The sequence below is a fragment of the Mesoplodon mirus genome (assembly GCF_964341445.2).
Source record: "Mesoplodon mirus genome assembly, chromosome: 4".
NCBI classification, from domain to species: Eukaryota; Metazoa; Chordata; class Mammalia; order Artiodactyla; family Ziphiidae; genus Mesoplodon; species Mesoplodon mirus.
In genome coordinates this window covers 49533911-49551125 of record NC_138979.1, presented here as the reverse complement: position 1 = coordinate 49551125, position 17215 = coordinate 49533911, and the positions used below count along the sequence as shown (strand labels likewise).

At 37.6% G+C, this 17215-nt stretch overlaps 2 protein-coding genes across 4 annotated transcripts in view; one reads left to right on the top strand and one right to left on the bottom strand.

Moving 5' to 3' along the window:
• The window catches only part of MINDY2 (MINDY lysine 48 deubiquitinase 2), an 87581-nt gene that overhangs the window by 12051 nt on the left and 58315 nt on the right, over positions 1–17215 (bottom strand). For 2 of the 3 annotated variants that reach the window (XR_014293749.1, XM_082617722.1), the window contains exons 7-8: positions 4286–4459; positions 921–1115 (exon numbers count right to left, since the gene is read on the bottom strand). Coding sequence is in view for 2 of the 3 variants with exons in the window: in XM_082617722.1 (XP_082473848.1) it covers positions 921–1115; positions 4286–4459 (369 nt within the window). In the remaining variant the exon portion in view is untranslated. Of the gene's footprint in view, positions 1–466; positions 548–920; positions 1116–4285; positions 4460–17215 lie in introns of all 3 variants that reach the window. The other variant, XM_082617723.1, reaches the window with a different exon arrangement.
• On the top strand, positions 9959–11247 carry LOC309802421 (RING finger protein 11-like; the record flags this gene model as incomplete). Its single annotated transcript, XM_082617980.1, has 1 exon — positions 9959–11247. One exon carries the CDS (start codon positions 9959–9961, stop codon positions 10505–10507), a length of 549 nt encoding a protein of 182 aa, XP_082474106.1. The 3' UTR covers positions 10508–11247.

Here is a 17215-nt window from a genome sequence, read left to right as displayed (position 1 = left end):
TATAATAAACAGATTTTAAAAGGAGGGGGAAAAAATCCCTGAGGACTCAGAGTGTGAAATGTGTATTCTGTGCAATGAGAGAAATTTTTTAGTGAAAAGCTAATCATAACATGGTAGGTTTTAAATTTTAAGCTTGGAGTAGTCAATATTTCTAGAAATAGAAATGTTATACCTATTTTAATAGAGACCTCTATATTTAAAGTTTCATCAGACCTTAAAGGGCATCAAGTTTTCTTGAATACCCAAATCAAAGGAATAGTTTCTAGCATGGTACAAACATAAAAGAAGGGGAATATTTTTTTCATTTAATGAAATGAGATTTAAGAAATAGAAACCCCCTTAGTTACATTTTCAGTGCTTAAAACATTTAGCTGGGGAAAGTGGAAAGGTGCTAACCTTTGTTGAATACTTAGCACATGTCAAACATTGGATTAAATGCTAACATTATTTACTCTTAACCACAAACCTAAGGTTTAAGTATTATCTTCTTTTTTCCAGATAGGGAAAATGAAGCTAAGAGACGTAGAGGACTTTGTCCATGTTGCACCTAGTAAGGGGAGACAGAAGCAGAAAATGCAAATCCACATTTATCTGGCTCCAAAGTCTACATTCTTTCCAGCAGTACCTCATACTGCCTTCTAATTGATAGGAAAGATTTGTTCAAATTGGTTTATATTGTTTGAAGCTATTAAGAACTTAATAAATTTAGAAAATCTTCCCATCAGAACCTCAGAAAAAGTAAATTTAACTAAATTAGAAATATATTAAGATAATCACAAACTTAGGACAATGTCATAAAATCCATGGATGCTAAAAATGCTAACAGAGTCAATACCTAACTTAAAAGTTTTTATCTCAGCACAAATTTCTTTATTGCTAAAGTGATCATTATATTTAAGAATCAGAACACTAGTTTTTACCTGGGCCTGTGTAGAAGCAGAAGCAGCAGCTGCTGCCGCTTGTTCCTGTTCCTGGTAATACTGAGAAGCTCGTCTATCCTCTTCTTCTTGGAGTTTCTTTGCTAGTTCCAAATCACTGATTCCTTCAGGTATTTGTTCCCAATTGATCTCTTGGCTCTGCTGTTCTTGTTGTAGAGATAATGCCATAAGGTAGTCCTAAGAAATTAAATGATAACCATTTTTAGCTATGAGATTTTATCCAAGAACTAACGTGTGTGAATATAGGTGTTATATCTACAAACCTATGAGAGTGGCTTTTAAAAAACATACCAGAGGGTAAATGTAAAAATAGAAGTTTTCTATTTATTTCTGTTTGGGAGGTATGAAATTATTTCACTGATGTTGCCATTGTTATAAGTATTTTAAATATTCATTTGAAATTCTTTCTAGAAGCAGTATATAAGGCATTCAGAAAAGCTTAAAAAAAAAAGAAATACATGTCTGTAGAAAATTGTTACAAAGGAAAAAAGCATAAATAAGAAAGTTAAGATTACCATAATATCATTACACAGAGCCAACTACTGTTAACAATTAATATATAATTGTTATATATTAATCATTTTTTTCTATATTCACATACAAACACAAACACATCTCCCAACCCCTGAAACTATCATAATCTGCTTTCTTTTCCATTTAATGTCATAAAAGTCTTCTGTTTAAAAAAAAGTCATAAGAACTTCCCAAGATTTTTTTTTATTATTTTATTTTTTTTGCTTTATAACAAATTTAATCAGTTATACATATACATATGTTCCCATATCCCCTCCCTTTTGCATCTCCCTCCCACCCTCCCTATCCCACCCCTCCAGGCGGTCACAAAGCACCGAGCTGATCTCACTGTGCTCTGCGGCTGCTTCCCACTATCTATCTACCTTATGTTTGGCAGTGTATATATGTCCATGCCGCTCTTTCGCTTTGTCACAGCTTACCCTTCCCCCTCCCCATATCCTCAAGTCCATTCTCTAGTAGGTCTGTGTCTTTATTCCTGTCTTACCCCTATGTTCTTCATGACATTTTTTTTTCTTAAATTCCATATATATGTGTCAGCATACAGTATTTGTCTTTCTCTTTCTGACTTACTTCACTCTGTATGACAGGCTCTAGGTCCATCCACCTCATTACAAATAGCTCAATTTCATTTCTTTTTATGGCTGAGTAATATTCCATTGTATATATGTGCCACATCTTCTTTACCCATTCATCCGATGATGGACACTTAGGTTGTTTCCATCTCCGGGCTATTGTAAATAGGGCTGCTATGAACATTTTGGTACATGTCTCTTTTTGAATTATGGTTTTCTCAGGGTATATGCCCAGTAGTGGGATTGCTGGGTCATATGGTAGTTCTATTTGTAGTTTTTTAAGGAACCTCCATACCGTTCTCCATAGTGGCTGTACCAATTCGAAGAGGACGACCTTCCCCGATAGAGGAGGACCGTTGTTCGGTCAAGGGTATATGAGTAGCTGCGCTCCCCTGCTAGAACCTCCAAACAAGCTCCCAAGATTATTTATTAATTATTCTTCCAAAAGATGATTTTTAAAGCCAACATAGCTGTCCATCATACAATCATATTCAGTTACTTAACTATGCCTTTCTCTTCCCACACACACACCCAGATTATTTCCTAAGAGATAAAGTGATGCATCTTTGGTCAAAAGTTATATTATCTAACAACATCCACTTTTATTAAGAATTAGTGCTGAATGAAACTTGACTACTCTTGTGCACCTCCCCCAATCTACCCTCAAAATAAGAGAATTTTAAATAACCACAGAGGATATGTAAAAGGTTGTTCCCTGTGAAGTCCTTGTACTATCTAGCATGATTATCTTACTGACATCAAGAATTTGTCCTTCAAATTTTTCTCCTCAATTCTTCAAACTCTGCTCTTTGCCAAGTCCCTTCCTTGCTACTTTTAAAGACAATATCATACATTTATTCTCAACACCTTATGACTAGATTACTGTGGCAATCTATTGCTTTACTTCATTCCTGTGCCAATATTTTTTACATACAGTGGTTAGAAAAATCCTGTATATTTCTCTTAAGTAACACTTAAAAAACCATGCCCCTGTATATCTTCTGAAGGAAAATGAGTATGTTGATTATTATGGCTGTTTGTCAAAGGAAAGCCAAGAGTCCTAGAAAGATCAGTATTTGTTTGAATCAAGTATTCTTTCGTCCATTCATAGCTTGCTATTCAAATTACCATTATAGAACTTAACATATAATATTAGTTGGTCAAATACCTGCCTCCCCATCTAGACTGCAGAATCTTTGAGGACAGGACTGAATGATTTATCTTTGTGTCCCCAGGACGTAGTTGTAGTGCTCAATACAACTGCTCAATGAATAATGGTTAAATGAACACAGTCTCTATGCACTTAAATTATCAGCGAAACATGTGCCAACTGTTTAACATAAACATATTTCTGCCTCAGTTGAGGAAAATGTCACATCACTGTTATACTTCTAGTAATAAACACACCTGTGGCTCTAAGCCTACCAACCAATAGCAGGCAAAAATCTCATGTCTCAGTTCCAAATAAGAATTCTGCTCAGTAGTGCAGCTCCTGCTGTAAGTGTCTGTTCCTCCTTATCTTGGACTCTAAGGCTTAGAACACCCCCCTACTCTTTATCCAGTGTATGCTATCTTCAAGATTCCCTCTCTTCTACTTTTTCTGACTAACCAAAATAGATCTCAAATATGTACTTGTCTCTTCATCTCTACCACCAAGGCTAAGCCATCATCACCTCTTGCTTGGACTGCTAGTCTGCTTACAACCGTGTCCTTCCTATGCATTTGCCACATAGCAGGTTTTTAAAAAGGTAAAGTAGTGCTCGCTTCAGCAGCATAAATACGAAAATTGGAACAATACAGAGAAGATTAGCACGGCTCCTATGCAAGGATGACACGTGAATTTGTGAAACATTCCATATTTTTTTACAGAAGTAGAAATATACTGTTATACATATGAAACATATAATGTTATAAACTAATGTTACCTCAATTTAAAAAAAAGGTAAAGTAGATCATGTCACTTCCATGTTTAATACTTGGCATACCTTCCCTACTACAATTAGAATAAAATTTAAACTCTTTACCATGACCTTCACAGTTCAATATAATCTGGCCTTCTGAACCAAAGTGTACAATTAATGTACATGTAGAATAATCACTTACCTATTTAGGAAGTGTCAGGAAAATTTCACAAGTATATTAATGAACAAATCTTTAGTTCAAAAATTTAAATAACTAAATTCACGTTTGAAAGGAATGAGCACTTTAAACAATATGAAGAAGATAAAACAACAAATTTACCTGATCTATCTGATCTTGTTGTCCTCTGTATACGGTTTCAGGATCAGAAGGTGGCCGCAGATGAAATTCTGAGTCACAGAAATTTCCATCACCATCGACATTGTGTAGGCTTTCCCAAACAACTTTTTCTTCAGTGAGAAACCCCTGGTCTGTTACCAGCAAATACAGTAGACCCTTAATAAGAAATAAGAAAAAGGACTGTTAAATTGATCAAAGCTAGTTAATATTTAAGAGAAATTGTATAATCTTTTTAAAACATATAATTATTCCTACTAGTTAGATCTGCACAACATACTAAATAGTTGACCAAGTAGATATCTTATTTGCTCACTGAATTATATCCACTTGGCTTTGAATACAGTATAAAAGGTACACTACAGTATGATGAGAAATAGGAGTTCTTGGCATGTTCAACTAATTCATAACTTATAAATAGCCCTTGGGGTTTGTTTTTTTTGTGGTACGCGGGCCTCTCACTGTTGTGGCCTCTCCCATTGCGGAGCACAGGCTCCGGAAGCGCAGGCTCAGCAGCCATGGCTTACGAGCCCAGCCGCTCCGAGGCATGTGGGATCTTCCCGGACCGGGGCACGAACCCGTGTCCCTTGCATCGGCAGGTGGATTCTCAACCATTGCGCCACCAGGGAAGCCTCCTTGGGGTTTTTTAATCTCATTTCACAAAATAGAAAAACACTATACAAGTTCCTAAAAAATACATCAGATAACAAATAAGACATAGTCACAATAAAATTATATTGCCTGGTTTTTAAAAAAATTAAGCACATATGACTAATCCATTTCATACCAATTTTTCCTTCTCTGCACCATTAGCTGCTCTTAATTTGTAGACCAACAGTACTTTGTACTTTTTCTATAGTAGCATTAAATCACACTGTACAATGATTATGTTTTCTTCCTTGTTCCCCAGACTGTATTTTTTTTTTTTTTTTTTTTTTTGTGGTACGTGGGCCTCTCACTGCTGTGGCCTCTCCCGTTGCGGAGCACAGGCTCTGGACGCGCAGGCTCAGCGGCCATGGCTCACGGGCCCAGCTGCTCCGCGGCATGTGGGATCTTCCCAGACCGGGGCACGAACCCGTGTCCCCTGCATCGGCAGGCGGACTCTCAACCACTGCGCCACCAGGGAAGCCCCCAGACTGTATTTTTTAATCTATCTCTGAGCCTAGTGTAGGCTGTATCATAAAGTTGAAGCCTAATATTTATTGAATTAATCAATGAAGTCATAATGTATTTACAGTCATTACATAGAATTTAGCATTGATCTCTAATTGCTCATATGCATTAGTTTTAACTCCAATCATATGTAAAGTGTCCCTAGTATACCATATAACATTTGTAAGCCATTTTTATTTCACATTTGCCAAGGACAAGACTTTCATTTACTTGTTCAGAGTTCCCACTGGTTAATATAGTGTTTATTATTGCACAAGAATCATACTTTTCAAGTCTCACTTATACACAATCTTAATAATTAATAATAAGAAATTCCTTTAAAGAATTTGGTGGTGAGAGTAGAGAATTACTGAATAAATTCTGAAGCTTTAAAAAAAACTAAGTAGTTGTTATTTTTGAACATTTACTATGTGTCCAGCACTATGGGACACAGCTCCTCCTAAAGTACAAAGTTTTTCCTGTTGTCTAGTAGCAGTTACATTCAAGAATCAGCTGTAGGTACTAATTAATTTACAAGATCACTGAAATTACTATTGCAACATGAAAAGGATTCATAAAGAAACACATTTTGGTATGAAGTTTAAAGACATTGTTTTAAGAAAAAATTAAGTCCAGGCTCATGTTTTGTTTTGTTTTTTAAATCAGGTATGTTCCAATTTATCAAATATTGAATGCCTACCATATGCTTAGCACTATGCTAAGTGCGTGAGGATTCATATCATGGGTAGTAATGATCCCATCTTTCTCTGGTATTAGTGCCCCTTTTATGTGACTTCATAGAATCCTGGACTTAACAGTATTATAGCACCTTATACATTGAATTGCAGTTGTCTGTTTACTTAATCATTTCTCTTAATACATTCTAAGCTCCTTGAGGACCAGAGCCATGTTTTATTCACCCATGCAGTCTCATTACCTAACATATTTTTAATACCCAGTTAGGGTCTACCTTGTTCTGGGATGATTTAAGAGAAAAACTAATTTTCCACTGAATAGATCTGACCCTTCTCTTTATACTTACCACAATGCATTTCAACATATTATATAATATATAAGTTTTACAGTTTATTTTGTATAGATCATATATTAGATTGGCTGTTTGTTGGGAAGGAACTATAATCTTTTCAATAATTTTCCTCCAAATGACACTTTAGGATAGGTAAATTCTGGGAGCATTTCTATTGAAAGCTACTATCACCCATAGCACATGAATATTTAAAAGTTTTAACTAAAAGTATCTATTTCTTGGTATAGGTGACCTGTCTTCTCATGGACCATCAGCCTCAATTTCTTCCTCTTTTAGATCTTGACATTTATCAAAAAAAGTGTGTAACTGGTCCACTGTCAACAATGCTGGTTATTACTTAAAATAACAAAGCATGTGTCAGTATAGTACTGAATACTTTAGGCCCATTTGTTCCTGAGAGTCTACAATTAAATCACCATCAAGAATATTTCTTGGGGATTCCCTGGAGGTCCAGTGTTCAGGACCTGGCGCTTTCACTGCTGTGGCCCGGGTTCAATCCCTGGTTGGGGAACTAAGATCCCGCAAGCCACACGGCGCGGCTAAAAAGGAAAAAAAAAAAAGAATATTTCTTGCTTTTGTATCCCAGCACTTCTGTTAATATTATCTAGCCAAAGGTTTCTTTTCTAAGCCTTAAATCTTCTGCCTAATCTCACTCACCAGTCTCTAAAATATTAATTTCACAATACAGAATGCATATATTAAATTAAATTGTTTATTAATGTATAAAATGTATGTTTATTATTACATAAAAACAAATGACATTAGATAATTTTTATAATTTTTTTAAAAATGAGCAATTAAATCACAAAAGAAGACTGAACGAAAACCTGTTCTATCTAAAATACTCTGATAATTCTATATAGAGTATATACGTTACTTTTATTAACAATATACATAATACTATCACATTTTGTAAACTGGTAAAATAGAAGAAAACCTGATAATGTAATACAAAAATTAAGTAATTCCAGCCTTTAAAATACGGAGGAAAGCACTGCCTGAATATTTCTGGTTAACTAGCTTGGATTTGAATTATTTAAAGTCTTTGGACCTTAGTTTTCTTTTCTTATAAAGTGATATAGAATCAGTGAGACGAGACGATTTCTAAGGAATTTTATAAATTGAAAGATGAACTTTACTTCTACTTAAAAAACATCAATCTCACCTACAAGTAACTTTCTTACCCACCCAGAGAGGCAGAGCTGTTGAGAGTGTGAAGTTAAAAGTCAGACTGGAGCTGTGTACAAGCTGTGTGGTCTTGAGCAAGTTACTCAGGGCTTTAAGCCTGTTCTCGCAGATGTGAAGTGGGAAGTTGTGAAAATTAAATGAGATAATGAACGTAAAATGCTTAGTATAATGCAAGGCACATGAACAGCCCCTAAATCTATCTCGGTTTCTGTATCTATCTCCTTTTCCTGCCTCTTATTTAAAAGGAAAAGATGTATCTCTCTGCCTGTACTGTGGAATCACTTTTCTTACTCTGTTACCACATTTCTTTCCCCTTCCCGCTTCTAAAAAATTTTTTTAAAAGAAAGTGACAATTTGGAAATTCCCTGGTGGTCCATTGGTTAGGACTCCACGCTTCCATTGCAAGGGGCACGGGTTTGATCCCTGGTTGGGGAGCTAAGATCCTACAAGGCGCGTGGCACAGTCCCCCCCCCAAAAAGTGACAATTTTTTATGTATCAACTACCTTTTAAAAATATCTAAATTAGGGCTTCCCTGGTGGCGCAGTGGTTGAGAGTCCGCCTGCCGATGCAAGGGACACGGGTTCGTGCCCCGGTCCGGGAAGATCCCACATGCCGCGGAGCAGCTGGGCCCGTGAGCCATGGCTGCTGAGCCTGCGCGTCTGGAGCCTGTGCTCCACAACAGTGAGAGGCCCATGTACCGCAAAAAAAAAAAAATATGTCTAAATTAGGTAATTTTTACTTAAGTGTAGCCTTCTGTGGAAAAAAAAATTCCCACCATACTCTTAGCTGAAGAGAAAAGTGAATGGACAAACTTACTCTCACTTCTAATCCTTAAATGTAAAGTAAAAAAGCAAACTAATAAAAGCCAACCTTAAAAAACACCTTGGTTTCGAATATACTCCAGAGAGTTGTCAATAATTTAAAACCAAGAGGTAGAGGAAACAGTCAAGACATGGATATAAAAGTTGATATGGGAAAGGGATGATCAGGGGGAGTCACGATGGGGAAAGAACTAGGCAGATGTCGTTATTTAACCAAAGATCTAGAAGCTAGGTGATCTAGACAGAGGCCAAGGAATCAGTAGTTTATTTTACTCAAGAGCAAGCAGGGGGGCTTCCCTGGTGGCGCGGTGGTTGGAAGTCTGCCTGCCAGTGCAGAGAATGCGGGTTCGATCCCTGGTCTGGGAGGATCCCACATGCCACGAAGCGACTGGACTGGACCCGTGTGACACAACTGCTGGGCCTGTGCTCTAGAGCCCTTAGGCCACAATTGCTGAGCCTGTGGGCCACGGCTACTGAGGCTCGCATGCCTGAAGCCTGTGCTCTGCGGTGGGAGAGGCCACCGTGGTGAGGGGCCTGCGTGCTGCAGCAAGGACTGGCCCCCGCTTGCCGCGGCTGTAAAGTGCCCGTGTGCAGCAGCGGGGACCCAACTCAGCCAAAAATAAACAAAATTTTTAAAATTTATTTTTTAAAAAAAGAGCAAGCAGGAAGTATTAGAGAAGCAGAGGAGGATCATTAAAATAAAAAGGAATAACTAGATCTTGGATATAGAGTTATATATATAAGAATCCCGAAGCAGAACAGACCAAAATGGGTCTGTTTCTAGGAAAGTGGGGATTTATTTACAGCCCATTTTTATACTTTCAAATTTCCTGTCTGGTTAAAAAGTCATCTTACTATTTAGAACCACAAGAATGGCCCTGAAAGCATGTGCACTCTCACTAGCATCTCCTCCTGCTACTTTCAGATCCTAATCTTAGTTATGCTGATGAAAAGCACAGATCTTCGTAGGATCATGTACTCAATGTGGATTTGCCAAAATGATCTGCCCAGTTTAACTGTACGAGATTAGATGGAATTACATGGAGCAAGGTAACATACGAGATAGAAATTAGGGGTATATGTATTTTTGCCAATGGACAGGTGAGGGAAGAATAGTTTAATCAAGGGTTCATGGAGAGTGCTATTACAACTAATAACTAACAAGAGCTGGACTTGATTGCTTTGCTAGTAATGGAAGAGGTACTTGTCCAGAGTTTAGGAATGGTAAACCACAAAACTAGAAATAAGAGGAGTTTCCAAAAACAGTAAGTCAACTAGTATCTGCTGTCAGAGAAAATGTCATGAGAAGCTGTGCAATCAAAACCATAGATCCATACACAGTTGAGAAGTGTGAAGTTGACTGGCAAATTATTATAAAAATCAAGAATAGGAAAAAAGTATAATAGGGAAAAAATCAATTTAAGTCACACATCCTCTGTGACTCTGCGATGACAGAAGGCCTAATTAAAAAGTCTATGGAGGGGAGAAGACTGTCAAAACAGCGCACAGATCACACACCCCAGCCCTGGAAGATGGGGAACTGCCTCAAGTCCCCCACTTTGGATGACATCTCCCTGCTTCACGAGTCTCAGTCCGACCGGGCTAGCTTTCGCAAGGGGACGGAGCAGGATCAGGAGCCACCGCCACCATACCAGGAACAAGTTCCAGTTCCGGTCTATCATCCAACACCTAGCCAGACTCGCCTAGCAACTCAGCTGACTGAAGAGGAACAAATTTGGATAGCTCAAAGAATAGGCCTTATACAGCATCTGCCTAAAGGAGTTTATGAACCTGGAAGAGATGGATCAGAAAAAAAGATCTGGGAGTGTGTGATCTGTATGATGGACTTTGTTCATGGGGACCCAATTCGATTTCTCCCGTGCATGCACATCTATCATCTGGACTGTACGGACGACTGGTTGATGAGATCCTTCACATGCCCCTCCTGCATGGAGCCAGTTGATGCAGCACTGCTTTCGTCCTACGAGACTGATTGAGCCACGGTCTCTCATCTGACTTCAAGTGAACCATCATTTTTGGTGGTTTTGATCTTTTGTCACTGAGCCCAAAGAGCCAGGGATTAGGGATTAAGATCATGCACAAAAGTTTCCTAAATATTCCTGAATGGCTGCAGATGTTGGGGAAAAGTATGTGATATTTTAGAAGCTTAGGGGGGAAAGTAGGAAGGTATTTTTATGTAAAGCCTTGACCCAGTGTTCAAAAATATAATTGTATTTAGATCTTGTTATTGTTCCAGTACATAGGAATTGTGTAAAGTGTTAAAGCAGCTGTATAAGTTTAAATTGTGTATGTCGAAGATTAGGAAAAAGATAGTGGTTGTTTTTCCTAAATGAAATAACTTTCTTCTTCCCCCCACCCAAATTCTTTTCTCAAGTTGCTGGCATTTGGGTCAAGGTTTTATTAAAAGCTACATTTTACAACACTGGCACAAAAAAAGGAGTTTTAAGCTTGTTTGTACAGTTCTTTTTTTCCATTGGAAATGGAATTCATTGCCTTAGGTCTTTTTAAATAGTGTATTATTATCGTTGGGGCTGGCTCTATGCTTGAAAACCAGTTTATTTATAACCTGTTATAAGTGCTATATCTGTTTGCAGTTAGGAAATGCAGAATTCAAAGTGATCTCCTAGTGTGTAAGCAAGCTGAGATGCACTATCCCTTTTCTATAAAAAAAATGAGTTAATGTGTCAAGAAACCAACTCTAGTATAAAGTGGGATTTAATATTACCCTTTCTTATGTGTTTCACCTAATTATTTTGGTTAATATGGTGATAACTAAAAGTCAAGGTAAATTTTAAACATTAAGAATTCTGATTTATTGAGCTTGAATTATGCCACCATGCTTATGTAAAAATGAAAGTGGCACCATGATTAAACTGAGAAAAGTTTCTCAGTTGTAACAGTTTTGATTTATTCTTTCCTGTGACCTCCTTCCCTGTATTGTAGTGCTGAGGTTACTGAAGTCATGTAAAACACATCTCTGTTTCTGTTTCTTGGAAGAACAGTCCTGCTAGTTGACTGACAATTCTAAGCAGGGAGAATTAAGATAAATGTGTTTCATGTTTTGCACACAAATGCAGAATTTGTATAACCACATGACTTCATAGTTGTGATCTCAAAAAAGAAGGAATTTCTCTTTTATCTTTTTCTTGCAGTTAATATAAGAACACTGAATCTCTAAGCTTCTGAAGTGTTAGAAGTAGAGATGGTCTAGTAAGGATGTAGTTGTAATGCTTTATCCATTTAGCATGCGTTTATTTTTCTTAATGTACTCAAAGGTGACATATTTGTTCAACTCAGTGATATTACAGCTAAAAAAATCATTCATTAGGGCTTCCCTGGTGGCGCAGTGGTTGAGAGTCCGCCTGCCGATGCAGGGGACACGGGTTCGTGCCCCGGTCTGGGAGGATCCCACGTGCCGCGGAGCGGCTGGGCCTGTGGGCCATGGCTGCTGGGCCTGCGCGTCCGGAGCCTGTGCTCTGCAGCGGGAGAGGCCACAGCAGTGAGAGGCCCGCATACCGCAAAAAAAAAAAAAAATCATTCATTAGCAAAAGGAGAAGCAATCTCAACCCAACAAATCAGAAATGTTTCTTATTTTATATTGAGTTGAATATTTGACTTTAACACTTTTCTACATACAAAACACAAGTCTCTTGAAGGGTTCTTCATAATTGCATTATAGAAGAATTTAGTATGTCATAAGCACTTAAAAGATTTGACATTCAACTGTAGCAGTATCTATGTTGGTTAATTTTCTTATAAGCCCCATGATGAGTTTCAGAAAAATTGAAAGAAATTAGATTATCAGGTTCTGTTAAATTGTTACATGTATCTTGCTTAAGTTTTTGTTCATTAATTTATATCCAATTACATAAAGCAAATTTGGAGGAAACACCTGAAGTTGTGCAATATTTTCATAGATATTACTTTTTTTATCTTTGTGTTTTCTACTTAAACATGATGTCTGTCATCAAGTATTACAGTCACTTTCTTTTTTCTAGATTGTTAAATTGATAAATGAACTTTTTTAAAAAAATCATCTTCTATGTTGCTGTTAGTCTTTATTACAAGGCTTCTTTCACAGAAGTTTGGCAGTAATATTGAAGGAACCAGGATTGAGCTGACTGCTTTTTTTTTAAGGTATTTTATATTCTTTAATTTTGATCTCTACATACCATGTTAAGAACCATCAATTTTGACTTTTACCAAGTTAAATAAAGTTATAATACAGTTGCAAAAAAAAAAAAAAAAAGTCGGTGGAGGGCTTCCCTGGTGGCGCAGTGGTTAAGAATCTGCCTGCCAATGCAGGGGACACGGGTTCAAGGCCTTGTCCAGGAAGATCCCACAGGCTGCGAAGCAACTAAGCCCGTGCACCACAACTACTGAGCCTGTGCTCTAGAGCCCACGAGCCACAATCACTGAGCCCGCGTGCCACAACTACTGAAGCCCGTGCACCTAGAGCCCATGCTCCGCAACAAGAGAAGCCACCACAATGAGAAACCCTCACACAGCAAGGAAGAGTAGCTTCTGCTCACCACAACTAGAGAAAGCCTGTGCACAGCAACGATGACTCAACACAAGCAAAAATAAATAAAAATAAAATTAATTTTTAAAAAAGTCTATGGAAATGGAATCATAAAGCTAGTAAACAGAGAATACTTTGTCCAGTTTTAGAAATATGGTTTGAGAGAGTCACCAAAAAGTTTAACTGAACAAGAGAATTTGCCCCTGCCTCTATCCAAAGTCTGGAGACAGGAGTTAGAAAAAAGATATAGTACTAAAGAATATTAAAGGAGACACATACCTTCTTCCCTTTGGTCAAACAAAAGTCCATGGCTCATACATCTCTAGAGTTCCAAAAGACTTTAGATGACAAAAATATTTTACACACAAGGTAGAATTTAGTAAATTGCTAAGGAAATTGGTACAACCTATAAAGAAACTAGAGATTCCCTTTCCTAGGTAATCCTTTTTGTCCCAACACAGACTTCTTCCTTGTTGGTCTTGGTCCTGAGATAATAATGGCATATAATACAATATGGATACCAAAAAGTATAAAGATCCTTTCTGCAAATCACAGTAAAAATAAGCCCCACTAATAGAATAATACACTTATAGATACTTTTGACTGATTGCCAACTTATTATAGACTGGCAGTTTATTATTATTATAGGTCCCTAGTTATAGACACCATTTATCTGTAGTAGAAAATATTCTATCCAGATATTAAATTTATTTTTTGTTGAAAGTATATCTAGAGGGACTTCCCTGGTAGTCCAGTCATAAAGAATCCACATTCCAATGCAGGGGACGCGGGTTCAATCCCTGGTCAGGGAACTAAGATCTCACGTGCTGCAGGGCAACTAAAGCCCACGCACCTCAACTAGAGAGCCCACGTACTGAAACTACAGAGCCCACGTGCTCTGGAGCCCGTGCGCCACAACAAAGAGCCCATGTGCTCTAGAGCCTGCACACCACTAGAGAAGAGAAAACCCACATGCTACAACTAGAGATAAGCCCATGCGCCGCAATGAACAGCCCACACGCCACAACTAAAGATCCCGCGGGACTTTGCTGGTGGCACAGTGGTTGAGAATTCGCCTGCCAATGCAAGGCACACGGGTTCAGTCCCTGGTCCAGGAAGATCCCACATGCCTCAGAGCAACTAAGCCTGTGTGCCACAACTACTGAGCCTGCACTCTAGAGCCTGCAAGCCACAACTACTGAGCTCGCATGCCACACTGAAGCCTGTGCACCTAGAGCCCATGCTCCGCAACTAGAGAAACCACCACAATGAGGAGTCCACACACCACAACGAAGAGTAGCCCCCGCTTGCCACAGCTAGAGAAAACCCGAGCACAGCAATGAAGACCCAACACAGCCAAAAATAAATAAATAAATTTATTTTTAAAAAAAAGATCCTGCATGCCTCATCAAAGAGTCCACGTGCCACAAGACCTGACACAGCCATAAAAATAAATTAATTAATTAATTAATTAATTAATTTTTTTAAAAAAGAAAGTATATCTAGAATTCCATGGAATGAACTGTGTTTGTACTCTAGTTGTTCCAAGGAGTTCACAGGGGCAGGAAGATGCAAAATAAAGTGATCATTAAATATGAATGCATAAAATGGCCCTAAAAATCTCAAGGTCCTTCAAAAGTGAAATGTTAGAAGTCCTTATGAAGATCTAATACAGCAGTAAAAGTAGGCAAAACTTGTTGGAAAAAGCAGCTTTCTAGTTTTTCCTTACTTATATCCTTATAGATTCCCTAGGGCTCAAGTTTATAAAGAACTACAGAAACTCTAACAACCCAGCAATTAGTGGTACAGAATAATAGTTTTAATGCTGAACAGGTTTAATAGAACAAGGGCAAAATCTTCCATCTTATTTCCTTATCAAGCAAATGGAGGAACCCCTTCCTTAAATTTTAGTAAGTATTCCTAAATTTAGGGCTTCTAGTTTTATACCAACAACTGAAGAAGTGCTATAGATTTTGTAGTAAGTCGGTTATCAGTCACTGGGTCAATTAGGAGGGAAAGTGTCTCTGACTCTTATAAAGAATGTACTCATTGGGTACTTTGCCAGAGTAAAGCAGTGTCTAATTTAAAGACCCTCAGAACTGGAAAGAAAGTTCAACAGGAATATAGGAAATAGAACTGGGAGGATTATAATGAGGCAGATACAAATAGCCCAAAGACCCAAAAGATTCCTGGAAAACACAGGATTTATGTCTAAAAAGGACTTACTTCACCAAATGTAACACAAGGTCCTTGATTAGATCCTGGTTTGAACAAACCATCCATAAAACCATTTGGGGGACAAATGGGAAATTTGAATATGGACTGGGTATGAGATGATATTAAAAATTATAGATAACTTTGTTAGATGCAATAATGGTACTTTGAAAGAGTGATTTGAAAGGGAAATGTTCTTGTTTAGAGATACGTACTTAAGTATAAGCAAAAATATAAAAATAGATAAAAATAATACGTCAAAATTGCTAAAAGTAGGTGATGAGTATAATAGGAACACATTAAATTAGTCTCATCATTTTTCTGTAAGTTTCCAATTTTTCATAATAAAAAGTAAAAAACAGTGCTACTGTTTCAGTTTGGTGGTCACTATAGAAAATAATACCATTTCCCCCTAGTGACTGGCCACCAGGAGTTGTTTCCATTTATCCCTTCTATAAAAATAGTACTACCAGGAATTCCCTGGTGATCCAGTGGTTAGGACTCATTGATTTCACTACCGAGGGCCCAGGTTCGATCCCTGATTGGGATACTAAGATCCTACAAGCCACGTGGCACAGACAAAAAAAAAAAAAACAAAAAAAAACAGGACTACCTTGTAAAGAATGGTGTGGTTTTTTTTCTAGGAAAATATTTGTAAGTTTGGACAATATCATCTTGTACATAATAACATCACGCCCCTAAATTCCTTTGCTCTTCTATTCTTTGATGCACCCACTTAACGAAGTCCCAAATCTAGGATAACTAACTACCTTCACCAGGCCTACACTCTGATGAATACTCCCGCAGAAAAATGACACAAGTGGTATATTCACGTAATAATTACCATCCTTAACACTGCCTAGTGATTCTTAATTTCTCTAGTTAGTCCTTTCTCCCACATGCTGTAAAGACTACTTCAAATTTTCTTTCTTCAAATCTGGAACCAAACCAAGATCTTACCCCTCCTCAGTCTCAGTAAATGATCTTGCCTTCTACATTACAGAAAATAGAAACATTGAAACAATAACTTTCTCAATTTCCTGCCAACAAATCTATAAACTTACCTGTAGCTCTACTCATAGTCTATTCTTTCCCTCCTTTACAATGGAGAGGTCTCTTTTTAAACCAAAGGTCAATCCCTTTTACCTGTGAAAATGTCTATCCTTTCTCACCTTCTTGGAGGGTTCTAACATTATCTCCTCTCCTGAATTTTCAACATTTCTCTCTATTGAGTCCTTCAATATTTTAATATTGTCAAGTTTCTCATATCAAACAAAAACAACCTTCCCTTGATTCCACACTCTACTATAGCTATGAGCCATTATGTCTGTGCCTCCTCACAGACAAACTGTTGTTTGTCAAAAGTTGCCTATAATCTGTTCTAGTATCTGAGACCCCAATCATTTCCTAACCAATTCAATGAGGTTTTTTTTTCTGCTTCCACCACTCTCTAAAAGATATCAATGAAATCCATATCCCTAATGAACACTTTCCCCCCAAGTGTTCTTATCTTACTCATTTTTCAATAGCATTTAACAATTGAGATCTCCATTCTTCTTGAAACACTCTCTCCTTGTTGGTTTACATGATACCATATTCTTTAGATTTTCCTTTTGTTCTTTTCTTTTCTTTTCTCCTTTGCCAGTTTATACTCCACTAGTTGATCCTTAAATGTTGGCACTCCTCAAACCTCTGTCCTAGGCCTTCTCTTTTCTTCCAATTCCACATTTTTCTTGTAAATCTCATACTCTCCCTCTCCCTATTTGTACACAAAACTTATTCCAATCCTGAACCATTTAACCAACATTTCCACTTGGAGGGATGCCTGAGAAGCAGCTCTAACAGTTCTAAAAGTTCACATCTTTTTTCTGTTCCAGTGTTCTGCGTTTTGATAAAGAGCATCATCATTCATCCAGTTGTCCATGCTTAGAACCCGGAAATCATTCTT